Here is a 13,913-nt window from a genome sequence, read left to right on the forward strand (position 1 = left end):
CTAAACCCTTAGGGCAAAGGCCACATTTTAATCTAGCCTCCACGTCCTTTACTGTCAGGCTAATCTCTTCACTTTTTTATATTGACTTCAATTCTCCACTCTGATTATGTCCCAGTGTAGTTCAGACCTTTGAGTAATTTCCCCCTTTTAAACAAAATCTGAAGCCCTGGATCAAACCCTGCTTCTTAAGAAGCCAGTTCTAGCCACCATGGACACTGTGGTCACATTCTCTGTGTAAGGTCATAATTTGCTGAGCAAGGCCTGCAGCCTTGTATTGTGATTTATCTCCTCTGTTGAAGTTGAGGTGTAATATATACAAAGTATGTAAAATGCACCAATCTTAGTGTTATTTCTGATGCTCTTATATCTGTATATTCTCACCGCCATCTTTACTATAGGAAGACCCTGTTTACTTAACTATACAGAGTATCTTTCAAGATAAAATTTTTTGTTTCTAAAAAGAAGCCCAGAAGAGCTAGCATTTGATATATTTTAATCTAAACTCTTTTAGTCTTCCTGAGTAAACACTGTATCATATTCAAGAGAGATGAAACTTAAACCCCAGTGTGCAGGGGCAAAAAAATTCAATTCAGAGATATGCTATAAAGGATAAGGACAGATTCTACAGGTATGTGTCCTCAACACTCTGCGTCCCATTGATGACAGTGGATATATAACTGGTGAGCTTTAAGCACTGTCACATCTCTTAAGCACTATTCTGGGTGAGGGAACAGGGTGTGAGAATAAAACCAGGGACTGATTAACTACAAAGGCCCAGCAATTGCTTGTGACCAAGACAGGCACTGCCTGGTCTGGTATTGCTCTAAACAGAATTCAAATCTAGGCAGAGCAAAAATAAACCTAAGCAAAATAAGGCATTTAGCTAATTTCAATTCTATAGTTACCACAGGGGCTTACTATTCATTTTTTTTAATTTTTTTTATTTAAGAAAGGATTAATTAACAAAACCATAGGGTAGGAGGGGTACAACTATTCATTTTCATATCCATTGCCTTGTAGTTTTTGCCAGTGACACTGAAGGTCCTGAGGCTTGGCTTGTGGTCACAGAAACGCCCCTAAGGAATGCTGTACATTTTGCAGAGAAGGAATCTTCATCTTCCTTATAGTGTAAGACTGTTTGACCCAGTTCAGTGAACAGCCTGGTGACTATTTTAGGTGGCTTTTCTTAAGACGCAGGCACATATCTGCATTAATACTCATTCAGGAAGAAAGAGCTCTAGTAAGCAACTTTGCTGACGGTACACATCTAACCTGAGCTGAAACAAACTCGTTTCTAAAATAAACAAAAAACTTATAATTCATACTAGAAACTGTGCCTTAGGAAGCAGAAAAGACAAACAGGAGAAATAATAACAAATCTATGTTAGTAGTTGCATGAAGACTCACTCTTACTTGTGAGATTCATCTTTAAAAGTACACTCTCCCCCATTCACCTATGAAAGTTTCAATAAGATGAAGAGCCTTGTTGCCATGAAGAAATGATTACAGCTAAGAACAGCTCAGGTTTCTAGAAATAAGCATGAAAACACCATGCTTATTAGACAGAAGCTCAGTTAGGAAGGATGACTTTAGAAAAATACCCTGCTAGTTGAACAAAATCTATCTCTAATTTTTCCCCCCCTTAAAAACAGTTTTGAACAGGATAGACACTCATTTGATAGACACTCATTTGCAATGATGTCGTTTAAAGTGATTTATTTGACAAACTTCTGTGGTTTACATTTCAGCATTTCATCAATTGCAAAAGCGAAGAAATAATTTATGGGCCTTGTATGCTTTTGAAAATAATGTTTATGGTTCATAGAAATGTACATTCATATACTTGGAAATGAACACATCTTAAGAAAGTTCAAGCATATACAAGCATAGATAATCTCACAAAATATATTAATTTTTGTTGGGAATATTTTCACTATAAAAGGGTCTTCAATGTACCAAACAATTCAACACTAAGCTATTTTTCAAAGTTGTGTTTTTTCACTCTAAAGGGGGTTGATGCCTGCTGTGCTCATATACAAGCTGCCTCTGTGCAACCAGGTGGATGAGAAGAGACACCTTGAGGCAAGCTTTAGAAAGAAAGTAGTGGGAAGAAAATCAACAAGTGTCCTCTGCAGAAAATTATGAGCAACAACCAGGAGATAAAGACACTTAAAGATGAGGCTCAGTCCTCACCTGCATACGACCCTATAGTCATTCACCCTGAAAAACATGTTGAAATGGCAAATACTTGGTTGTGAATCTCTGAACAGTCTAGAAGACTCCCTATACTTGGTTCTCAAACACTGGAATTATGTAAACTTTTCCAGTGAAAGGTGGCATTTTAAACAATCCTTAAGAGTTTAACTTCGATCAAAACATTTTTTTCTGAGGCAAAAGCCAACTTCTAGTCTTTATTTTTGAGCCTATGAGCCAGTGGTGGCTTTACTTTTCAGAGAATGCACCCTGCCATCCCAGGAAGACGAAGATAATACAGGGCTCTGGCCAAGTTGGGTTAAGCCTGCCTCTTACAAGACTTAATTGGCAGGATGTACACTCAAAAGTATTTCATGTCTAAGTATAACATTCCAATTTATATCCCCAAGGCTTCTAGAGAATTGCTTTCAGACAAAATGGTACAAATAATTAGAACTTAAAAAGCAGTTCTAATTTTATTTCTATTTCTGGTTGCTGAAATCAAAAGGGAACCTACACATAGTTTCAAGATTTTCTCAAACCAATCCAGTTCTTTGGCAATGTGACTGTCATGCTAATTAACATACTTGATTAACGTACTTGATAGGACACTAATTAAAAGTGTTGAAATAACTAGACCTGTGGTAGAGCTCATTTGAAACTGTCTTGCCAAGCCACGTCTTCAAATCTCTCAGTAAATAAAAACCATAAATGAGGAAACTTAATTTTTCCTTAAAATGAGTGGGAGTCAACAAGGGCAACAAAAGGAAATAAATATTTAAAAAAAAAAATGAGTGGGAGTTATGGAGGCTCCCCCCACCTTACACAAAAGTCAACTACTACACAAAAAAAGAACGTAAACATTGAGTTAAGACCGCCCTCAGGTAATTTTAGCATAAATTCGTTAATAATAGTCAACTGTAATCTCAAATTGATGGCATAAACCAAAAGATACAGAAAAGTAGTATTGCCCACTAGACAAGTTGAACGAGGTCTTTATAGCCCTGTAATCAAAGTTAGTTATTTTCCTTCCTCTAAACCTTATGAACCACTTGTCAATTATATATATGTATATTATCGACTACAGTACACAAAAAAAATACAATTTGGGCAGAAAACTGAACACACAGAAACTAGAGTTTTGACAAAAATAATTTTTTAAAACAAAGAATCGTAATAAACACCCAATTAATGAGCTCTGCTAAAAGGCAGCTATAAAAATACACATCATCACAAACGACACAGAACTTTAAGCTCCAACCAAGAGTGGAGAAAGCCTGGTGATTCCTTAATGATCAAGAGTGCGCTGTGAATGGAAGGTAGAAGCATCTTCGAAGGAAAAAGAAAAAGAAACAGAAAAAAAAAAAATCAGAATTCTGGCCAGTTCAGAGTTTCTAGTGTTTAGTATCTCTCTCTCTCTCTCAAATTCAGAGAGCCTTTCAGATTGGGGGCCACGGTCAGGGGAGTCTGCCATCAATCACACTTGATCCCGCAGGCGGGCCAGTCTCTGGGACAGTTCATCCTGCTCGGCCGAGGCCACGCTGGTGCCCACCGAGCCGGTCTGGCCCTGCGGCAGCTCCATGTTGAGGTCGAGGCCGGCCTCGTCTGCCATTTCCTGGAGCAGCATATCCACTTGGTTCTGGGGAGTGGTCAGCGTCGTCGTGCTGCTCATCGTGTCTTCCATTTGTTGCGTCTGGACGTCCAGCGTCTCAAACTGGTGCTCGAATTTGTCCATCAGCGCGGAGATCTTCTCCAGATTCATGGTTTTCAACGTCGCGTCCATGGACTTGACCACTCCGGCCATCGACTTGGTCACCTTGCCCATCGTCACCGCGGTCTGGACCCTGGCAGCCACCGCGTCCACCCGCGCGCTCATTCTCAGGAAATTCACCGCTTGATTCTTCTGGCGGATGGCGTTCTCGGCGTGGATCCTCGCCACTTCCATGTTGCCCTTCTGAATGGCCTTTTTGATTTTTGCCTTCTCGGCCTTTTCCTCCTTGTCGCATTTTTTGGCACTTCTGCTCAGTTCTTTGGCCGCAAACTTCAGGTTGAACAGGTGTTTCTCCATGTTGGACATAGTCAAGACTGTGCCTTGGGGTCGGCGGCCAGGCCGAGACGTCCACGGAAGCGACAGAAAGAGGCAGGTCCGCTCTTGGCCGCCGCTCCTTTGTTTTGGTCCCACTTCCTGTTTCTGCCTCGCGCGGCGCAGACAGTGACGTCACTGCTCAGCGCCAGGGGCGGGGCCCTCGGGACGGAAGGCGCTAGGGGGCGGGGCCCTGGGCAAGGCGCTAAGGGGCGGGGCCCTGGGCAAGGCCGGCGCGGGAGGGAGGGGCCCTTGGGGCCATGCCGCCTAGGGACGCGTGCAGGCTGTTGGGGCCACATCCCGCGGATCCCCAGGAGATGTGACTCTGACTGATGAGGGCCCTCGGGTTCAATGCCGAGTGCCACCCGGTCCTACAAGTTTTTTAAGCATTAGTAAATTCAGGAAACTCTGTGCCCACATTCAGTTCCTCAATCACACCAAGTGTCCACCGCAGCATGTAAAAAAAAATATTCCAGATTACTAATCTGGCAGGTCTGTGTCTGACTGGAGGGCTACACGCCAGCAAAATGTGCATTAAGTCTGCAAACTGTAGCTTGCGTGGGTAGCTTGTATTTTTTCAGGGGAACCTGAAACCATGCATCCACTAATAACACTAAAAAGCAAACAGAGGACCTAGTGGGGGTTGTATTGTTATATGGAAAACTGGGAAATGTTATGCATATACAAACTATTGTATTCACTGTCGAATGTAAAACATTAATTCCCCAATAAAGAAATTAAAAAAAAAAGCAAACTAAAACAGTATCATTGACCTGTGGTTGGGTCTTTGATTACAATTCAAGCTTCAGTCCTGTAATATTCTTTTACTGTAATGGATAAAAATACCTTCAAGACCCTGAAGTACCACATGTATCTCTGTAGCTGGAAATTTATGGTTGAGTTGACAACACATATTCAAAAGAACCTCTTGTGGTTTAGTAATGAAAAGACCTATCTTTTGCTGACAGGTCTCTCTGTTTGGAGGTTTATAAATATCCAAGGAACTGTGCTCACATTTAAGCTTGACAGGCTAGATTGTCATCTTAAATTAAGCAGGTAGAGTGATGAAGTAAGGGGACCCACACCCACTGGCATACCTCAAAGCTGTCACTATGAATTACAGCTTTTAAAAATGCAGGCTTCCAATGTGTGCTGTAGCTTTTTCTCTTAGACAGTTCTCAGAGTAGAAGAGTATTAACAAAATATAAGACCCACTCTGTGGTGGTTGAAAATGAATACTGAGAATTGTTTAATATAACTCTAGTACAGAATCTCATCATTCCTTTGGCATCTCATAATAACTTGCCAACAACCTTGCATCACAATTAAAGGAATGCTGGTGTCATGTTCATCTCCTAAAATGCAGCTCTGATACCTCTCTTACTGCAAGGTCTGAACATAAGGCTGAACTCACCTACACTGCATACTGAGTCTGCCTCTCCCCCTCTTTTCCTTACCTAGGGTTCAAACAAGACTGTGTTGTAAATGACGTTCGATTAAAATTACTTGGTGGAGCCCTTCCCCACTAGGGAAAGAGAGAGACAGGCTGGGAGGATGGATCGACCTGTTAACACCCATGTTCAGCGGGGAAGCAATTACAGAAGCCAGACCTTCCACCTTCTGCATCCCACAATGACCTTGGGTCCATACTCCCAGAGGGATAAAGAACAGGAAAGCTATCAGGGGAGGAGATGGGATAAGGAGCTCTGGTGGTGGGAATTGTGTAAAGTTGTACCATTCTTATCCTATGGTTTAGTCAATGTTTCCTTTTTATAAATAAAAAATTAAATAAAAGAAAGTTACTTCCTTAGGAGAGGTTTTAATTTTATTTTTTGGAATATGGACCAAATAGAGTGAAAATAATGAAAAAAAATTACTTGGTGTGTGTGGGGGGAGAGTACAGGTCCAAAAAGGATGACAGAGGACCTAGTGGGGGGTGTATTGTTATGTGGAAAACTGAGAAATGTTGTGCATGTATAAACTATTGTATTTGCTGTTGAATGTAAAACATTAATTCCCCAATGCAGGGGAGTCGCTTCACAAGCTGTGAAACAGATCTGCAGGTGTCTATCTTTCTCTCCCCTTCTTCCCCTCCTCTCTCCATTTCTCTCTGTCCTATCTAACAACAACAACATCAACAACAACAACAATGACTACAACAATAAAAAAACAAGGGCAATAAAAGGGAATAAATAAATATAAAAAAGAAATAAAAAAATAAAATTACTTGTCAAGGCAAAAGATAAGGAGTTGAAGCAAGGTATTTATTCTTTTGCAAAAGTGTATGCCGACAATAGTGACCATCAGGCAGCAGCGTGCCCCCCTCAGCCTTTTCCCATCTTTTTTAATACCCTAGTCAGTCTCACAAATCACTTTCTTCAGGAAGCCTCCCAGGATCACCCTCCCTCCTTTACACTGACCCTTCTCTGCTCATTGCTGCCTGGCTTTCTTCATGGTTGGAAAGTCACTTCCTTTACTGTGTTCTGTGTCCTGTTTCAAAGTTTGCTTAATGACAAATCTGACTTAGGTGAGAGGATCTGGAAAAACAGTCACCAGAGTCATCCCCAGAGACTCTAGGTGGTAGAAGCCATTAACATCTCCAATTTATAGGGAAGCAAGATAAAGGAGACAGGGAGCTAAGCAACTGCTTGCCACCACCTACTTGCTAAGTGTGAGAAATGGGATTCTCTAGAGTAGGCCCAGTCATAAACCAGAATGGCCATTCAATAAGTGAAAAGAGATAGAAAGCAAAGAAACAAAAACGATGCTTGGGAAGGGGAGTAGACAGCATAATGGTTAAGCAAAGAGACTGAATGGTGCTCTGGTGAAAAGGGAAAAGGTCGCTCTTTGGTTTAAAAAGAAATTGATTTGGGTGTGGGGGTATATAGCATAATGGTGGGCCAGGCGGTGGTGCACCTGGTTAAGTGCACACATTACAGCACACAAAGACCTGGGTTCACGCTCCCAGTCCCACCTGCAGGGGGAAAGCTTCATGAGTGGTGAAGCAGGGCTGCCAGATGCCTCTCTCCCTCTCTATCTCCTCCTTCCCTCTCAATTTCTCTGTTTACCCAATAATAAATAAATAAAATAAAATATTTCAAGAAGTTATAAGAAGATAGCATAATGGTTGTAAAAGACTAAAAAGAAAAAAAATCCACACAATATCAATGATAGTAATTATTATCATTATTTATAAAGCACTATCTAAATGTGTTTTCCCATTAGATTTTGTTAGTGAAAAACTTCAAGTTATCAGTCTTAGCTGAAGATAACTTTTGTATGATTCTGGACTTTCCCAACAAAGAAAGCAACGCGAAAAGGAGAGCTGATCTCTGTTTCTTCCTGGGCAAAGCTGTGGAACTGCTTGTTTGACCTAGACAGGGATGCTTGTCTCCTCTCCTCTGTTTTCTCATTTATAAAATTGAAAAGGGAAGACCTAGTTAGAAGTCAGCGATAACAGTTTCACCGGATTGTTTAATATTACTAGATTAAAAACTCAATAAATTAATATCATTCAGAGGATGACAAAATCCTGTATTTTGTCAAACATGCGCTGCAGTGATGATGCTTATACTATGGGTTGGCACGCCAACAGGTATAATCTCGTTGGGAAAAACAAGCATTGTCTAATCAAGCTAGACATCTACTTCCATTTAACTGCACTAGAAAAACTCTTGCATGGGTGTCTGAGTCACAAAACAAGGTGTTCAGAACATTGTTATTTGTTAAATATTCCAGACCTGGAAACAACTCAGTTGTCCATGAAGGAAAACTAATGATGATATATATATAATTATATATATCATTATATATATTCATATATATACATATCATCAAATATATATATTTGTTTGCCTCCAGGGTTACTGCTGGGGCTCAGTGCTCCTGGAGATGATTTTTTCCTTTTGTTGCCTTTGTTGTTTACCATTTTGGTTGTTATCATTATTGTTATTGCTGTGCTTGTTGTTGGATAGGACAGAGAGAAATCGAGAGAGGAGGAGAAAGACACCTGCAGACTTGCTTCACCACTTGTGAATCGACTTCCTTGCAGGTGGGGAGCCGGGGGCTGAAACTGGGATCCTTACGCTGGTCCTTGAGCCGGTCCTTGTGCTTTGTGCTGTGCTGCCACAGGGCCCATGATGTTATGTTTTTATACTCAAGCACTATGTAATAATGAAAGCAATCAGCTCTAACTATAGTCATGACTTGGATCAATTAAAAACTTCACCTGATCAGAGGAAACAGAGCACATAGTACATGTTGCAAAATGTCACTAAAACACTCCTGAAACAAACTCTTCACATTCATTTATGAGATTCACGGAGAGAAATAAAAACATCATTTAAATTATTCCTCCCCACCACCCCCAGAAGTTGTGATAAATGTTTTCAAAGCTTACAGGGAACATATGGAGATTCAGCAAAAACAGAGAAGATAGGTTTGGCCTATTTCTACATTATTCCTTCATTTATGAAGTAGTCTGTAGAAAGAACAGCTAGTCTTTTGATGTAATTCCAGCCTCAAAGGGAGAAAAAAAAATCAGCAGAAACTAAGTGTCAAAGGAAAAGAAAGACACACTGTTTTATTGTCTCTGAAAGGTCGCATGCATTCCACTTTTGTTGTTATATATTTTTTCTTTTAATTTTTGTAAAAGTATCTTTATATATTTACTGGATAGAAATAGTCAGAAATTGAGAGGGAGAGAGACAGAGACACCTGCAGACCTGCTTCACCACTTGTGAAGCTTTCCCCCAGCAGGTGGGGACTAGGGACTTGAATTAAAGTCAGGTGCTCACACATTCTTACATGTGCGTTCAGCCAGGTGCATCACCACCTGGCCTCTTAGATATTTTTTTTTCTTTTCTTTTCTTTTCTTTTCTTTTTTTTTAACAAGAATATTGCTCAGCCCTGGCCGATGGTGGTGCTGGGAATTGAACTTGGGACGTCAGAGCCTCAGGCATGACTCTCTTTGCAGAACCATTATGCTATCTACTCCTGGCCTATTCCCCTCTATAGAAACACACTGTCAAGTGTAACAGCTGTTGGGTTATCTAGTGGAAAACTGGCAGGTCATCCTGCAGACACAGTTCTTAATGAAAAATGATCTTTTGGCTAGAAACTTGGGACCAATGGACAGGTCTGTACAGTGGCTTTGCCAGGCCATGTGAGGGACTTTCTGCAAGAGTCTTGAAGCTGATCATTTTCATGTAACTTTACCTTCTCCCCTTTCCACTTTACCAAAAACCCAAACCCTGAACATTAGGCCTACAACCCATAAATTTAAGATATTTAGTAGGCAGACGAGTTAGTAAATTTTGGGACACCATCTGTGCAGAATAGGGACAGGACATTAGAAGCTAGGAGCTTCCCCCAGGACTGCTTTGGGTAGAGTTTTGGAAGATGGAGGTGGTAGGAAATCGTGTCTTTGCTCCTAGTCCTGGGGACAAGTTCGTGCATCTAACACAGTCATATCCTTAATGGATATTGTATGTGACCAGATACAGCCCTTATATGGCATCATATTGCAGTTAAATGAAACTGAAGGAGGCCCATGGGGAGATGGCATAATGGTTCTGTAATAGAGTCTCCTGCCTGAAGCTTTGAGGTTCCAGGTTCAATCCCCAGCATGACCATAAGCAAGTGCTGAGCAGTGTTCAGGTTTCTATTTCTCTCTCATTAAAATTCTCAGTGTTCTGAGCAGTTTCTGGTTTCTATTTCTCTCTCATTAAAATAAATAATAAAAAAAGAAACTTAAGGAGGTTAAGCCATTTAAAGATACTCATGGTCACAGAATGAACAGTATTCTATGAGTCACATACTGGAAGAACCACTTGAAATCACTTAAACATTCTATTAATGGTTTAAACCACACCACATACTCAGAAGAAGGCATCATTGATCATTAGTGCCAGTGCAGGGCTAAGCTTAGTAATTACTTTTGTTGAAGGAAGAGATGTAATTAAGCTTTTGAGCCAAAACATGTTTTTTTTTTTTTTGCTAACTTAAGCTGCTATCTTTAAAAAGAAAAAAAAATCTATTAGAAATGAAATGCCATTCAATAAGTCTACTAGAAATTATTTATTTTTAACTGTTCTTTTTGAAAATGTTTAAATCTCTATTTATTTGATAGCCAAAAATCGAAAGGAAGGGGGAGATAGTGAGGGAGAGAGACACCTGCAGCCCTGCTTCACCATTTGTGAAGCGTCCCCCTGTGGAGACTGAGGGCTTGAACCTGGGTCCTTGAGCCTTGTAACATGTATAATTTATTTTTATGACTTCTATTTAGAATGCAAAAATTCTATAGCAAAGCAGAGAATTTTATCACTTCTATACTTCCATGACATATCAGCATTCTGTTTTCTCTTGAAACACACTTGGGGTCTAAAAGAGACCAACGAGAAATATATTTAAAATCAGAATGTTAATTATAGATGGCTACAACTTATCTGAACTAGAATGGAATAGATATGTATTCTTGGGGTGGTGGTACACCTGATTACAGTGCTGAAGGAGCCAGGTTCAAGCCCTCAGTCCTTACCTGCAGGGAGGAAGCTTCATGGGCAGTGACACAGTACTGCAGGTGTCTTTCTCTCTGTCCCTCTCTGCCCTCCCATTCCCTCTCAATTTTAGTCGTCTCTATCCAAAATAAAAATAAAATAAAAGTATTCTTGTTCTATTATTTGATATAATTATGTCAGAATTTTCCAACTCATGGCTGCATTCCACAAATACTTATTGGGTTCCAAGCTGCAGGATGAACAAAATAGGGACTAGGTACGTAACTGACAAAGGCAATACAGTTACGATGTTTTCACAAAGCAGAGATATTTACTTCCTCCTTAGAGTTTTTTTTTCTTTTTCTTCTTCCTCACATAAGGCTCTCCACAGAGGTTCTGGCTAAACTTTCCTAATGAATTTAACATGTGAGATGTTTTAGCAGATATTTTTCTCCCCTTACATCCACCAGGCTACCTGAAGACATAATTAAATGGGAGTCGGGGGGTAGTGCAGCGGGTTAAGCGCAGGTGGCACAAAGCGCAAGGACCGGCTTAAGGATCCCGGTTCAAGCCCCCGGCTCCCTACCTGCAGGGGAGTCGCTTCACAAACTGTGAAGCAGGTCTGCAGGTGTCTGTCTTTCTCTCGCCCTCTCTGTCTTCCCCTCCTCTCTCCATTTCTCTCTGTCCTATCCAACAAAGACAACAACAATAATAACTACAACAATAAAAAAAAACAAGGACAACAAAAGGGAATAAAATTTAAAAAAGACATAATTAACCATGTACTAAATATAATATATCCTAGCTAAGTTTAACATATGGGAGACAGTCATCGCAAATATCAGCATATCCCAGGCAGTAGTTTAGGGGTTAAAAGAGAATTCTGAGCTCACTGAATTTCAATTTACACTAATAGATGAAACTTTTATATATATATTTTGCCTCTAGGGTTATTGCTGGGGCTTGGTGTCTGCACTACGAATCCACTGCTCCTGGAGGATATTCCCCTCCCCCCTTTTTGCCCTTGTTGTTTATCGTTATTGTTCTTATTATTGTTGTCATTGTTGTCATTGTTGTTAGATAGGACAGAGAGAAATGGAGAGAGGAGGGGAAGACAGAGAGGGGGAGAGAAAGACACACACCTGCAGACCTGCTTCACCACCTGTGAAGCGACTCCCCCGGAGGTGGGGAGCCGGGGGCTCGAACGGGGATTTTTATGCCAGTCCTTGCACCTGGCGCCACCTGCGCTTAACCTGTTGTGCTACCGCCCAACCCCCAACTTTTATACTCCTCAATGCCATTTACATGAGATAACTTAAGGAAACAGTCACAAGACTGCATCCAGCATGGTTCCGGCTCATGGGAAGCACTCTGGTGTCCCTGTCTACAGAGACCCATATTTATCTTCCCAGTGTCCCCTCCAGCAGGTACCACTGGCTCATCTTCCCCAGGTCTTTACAGGAAGCTGACAGAAGAATATTAACTATGAGAAGCACATACGAGAGTGTAGAGGGAGAAAAGCACTCCGAAGGCGTTGAGATGAAGCTGCCCATCTGAGAGGCAACATCCTGTGGGACGCTCTTCAGAGACCAAATAAAGACACCTACTGATCACACATGTGGCAGAGGAAGGACCGGAAGGAGAAACAGGACCTTCTTGTCTATGTACACCGCACGCAGAGGCTTTTCTGAATGTATTTTAAAGAAAGCTATGAAATGACAACAAACCTGTTCATCTGAGGATAAGGGAAGTTTTCCTTTTTTTTTTTTTATTATTAAGTCTTGTCTTGTTGATGTTAGGAGATATATTTAGTGTCACTTAGCAAGGAGAGCAAAGAGATTTCGTTCTCAGTAATTACTGCTTGCTGGAAGTAGCTGGTATGATGACTCCTTTGTCCTTTCTTCAGAAAAATAATGCAGAGCCCTCCAGCTTCACATCAAATAGCACTCCGGATAAGAACAACTACATACTGTGGGCTTAACTGTTGTTGTGTGGATAAAACTATTAGCATTCTATTTGTGCTTGCTTAATTTTTTTTTTTTCCTTTGGCCTCCAGAGCTCGGTGCCTGCACCACGAATTCACTGTTCCTGGAGGCTATTTTTTTCCCCTTTTGTTGTCCTTGTTGTTTTATCCTTGTTGTAGTTATTATAGTTGTTATTGATGCCATCATTGTTGGATAGGACAGAGAAAAATCGAGAGATGAGGGGATGGCAGAGACGGGAGGAGGAAGATAGATACCTGCAGACTTGCTTCACCGCCTGTGAAATGATCCCCCTGCAGGTGGGGAGTCAGGGGCTCAAACCGGGATCCTTACACCATTCCTTGCGCTTTGTGCCATGTGCGCTTAACCTGCTGCGCTACCGCCCGACCCCCTGCCTAGATCTTCTTAAGTTAAGAGAACACAGGAATACACCTTATATTTAAAAGGCAGCTTCGTGTGCTATCACGGATGCCAATTATTACATGATCAATGGAGAGTTTGGTGCAATAAAAATATTTAATTCTAGCTACTGATATACGCCTTTTCCTCAGGAAGACATCTCTCCCCCACCCCCATATTTGTGGATTGAATCCAGGCCCTGGTGCATGTGTCCTACCTCTGAACTATCTCTTGGGCCCGATTTTCACTTTATGCTTTTTATGAGGAAGAAGTGAGGTACAGGAAGAGGAGAGACAGCAAAGTACCGCTCCGACATTCATGGACTTCCATTTGTGTCTGTCCTTGGTGCTCTCATGTGGTCCGGGGGGCTCACACTCAGGGTCTTACAAATAGAAGGCATGCACTCTACTTGTGAGTCACGGCCTCAGCCCCTCTTGATTTCTCTTACGTGAAATGTTTCAAAGGAGGGACCAGGCAGTGGCAAACCTGGTTAAGCACACACACATTACAGTGCACAAGGACCCAGGTTCAAGCCCCTGGTTCCCACCTGCAGGGGAAAAGCTTCACAAATGGTGAAGCAGGGCTGCAGCTGTCTCTCTGTCTCTTTCCCTATCTCCCCATTCACTCTCAATTTCTTAAATAAAAATGATTCAAGGGTAGCTCTTTGCTCCTTAATTTCTATCTTAAAAGCTTTTTAAGCTTCTCTTTCTTTGTTGAGGTATACTTGACACATGCTAATTTTGATTTTGCATTTTTTTT

At 41.2% G+C, this 13,913-nt stretch overlaps 2 protein-coding genes across 3 annotated transcripts in view; both read right to left on the reverse strand.

Moving 5' to 3' along the window:
- Positions 1-13,913, reverse strand: part of GNAL (G protein subunit alpha L) — a 155,648-nt gene that overhangs the window by 21,979 nt on the left and 119,756 nt on the right. The window lies entirely within an intron of this gene.
- Positions 1,700-4,380, reverse strand: CHMP1B (charged multivesicular body protein 1B). Its single transcript, XM_007517168.3, has one exon. The coding sequence runs from the start codon at positions 4,268-4,270 to the stop codon at positions 3,671-3,673; it is 600 nt and encodes a 199-aa protein (XP_007517230.1). The 5' UTR covers positions 4,271-4,380; the 3' UTR covers positions 1,700-3,670.

This window comes from Erinaceus europaeus, chromosome 10 (assembly GCF_950295315.1).
Source record: "Erinaceus europaeus chromosome 10, mEriEur2.1, whole genome shotgun sequence".
In the NCBI taxonomy this organism is placed as follows: domain Eukaryota; kingdom Metazoa; phylum Chordata; class Mammalia; order Eulipotyphla; family Erinaceidae; genus Erinaceus; species Erinaceus europaeus.

Bases quoted from the DNA above. Each gene is read 5' to 3' on its own strand.
- CHMP1B (XM_007517168.3), bottom strand. From the start codon at position 4,270: ATGTCCAACATGGAGAAACACCTGTTCAACCTGAAGTTTGCGGCCAAA.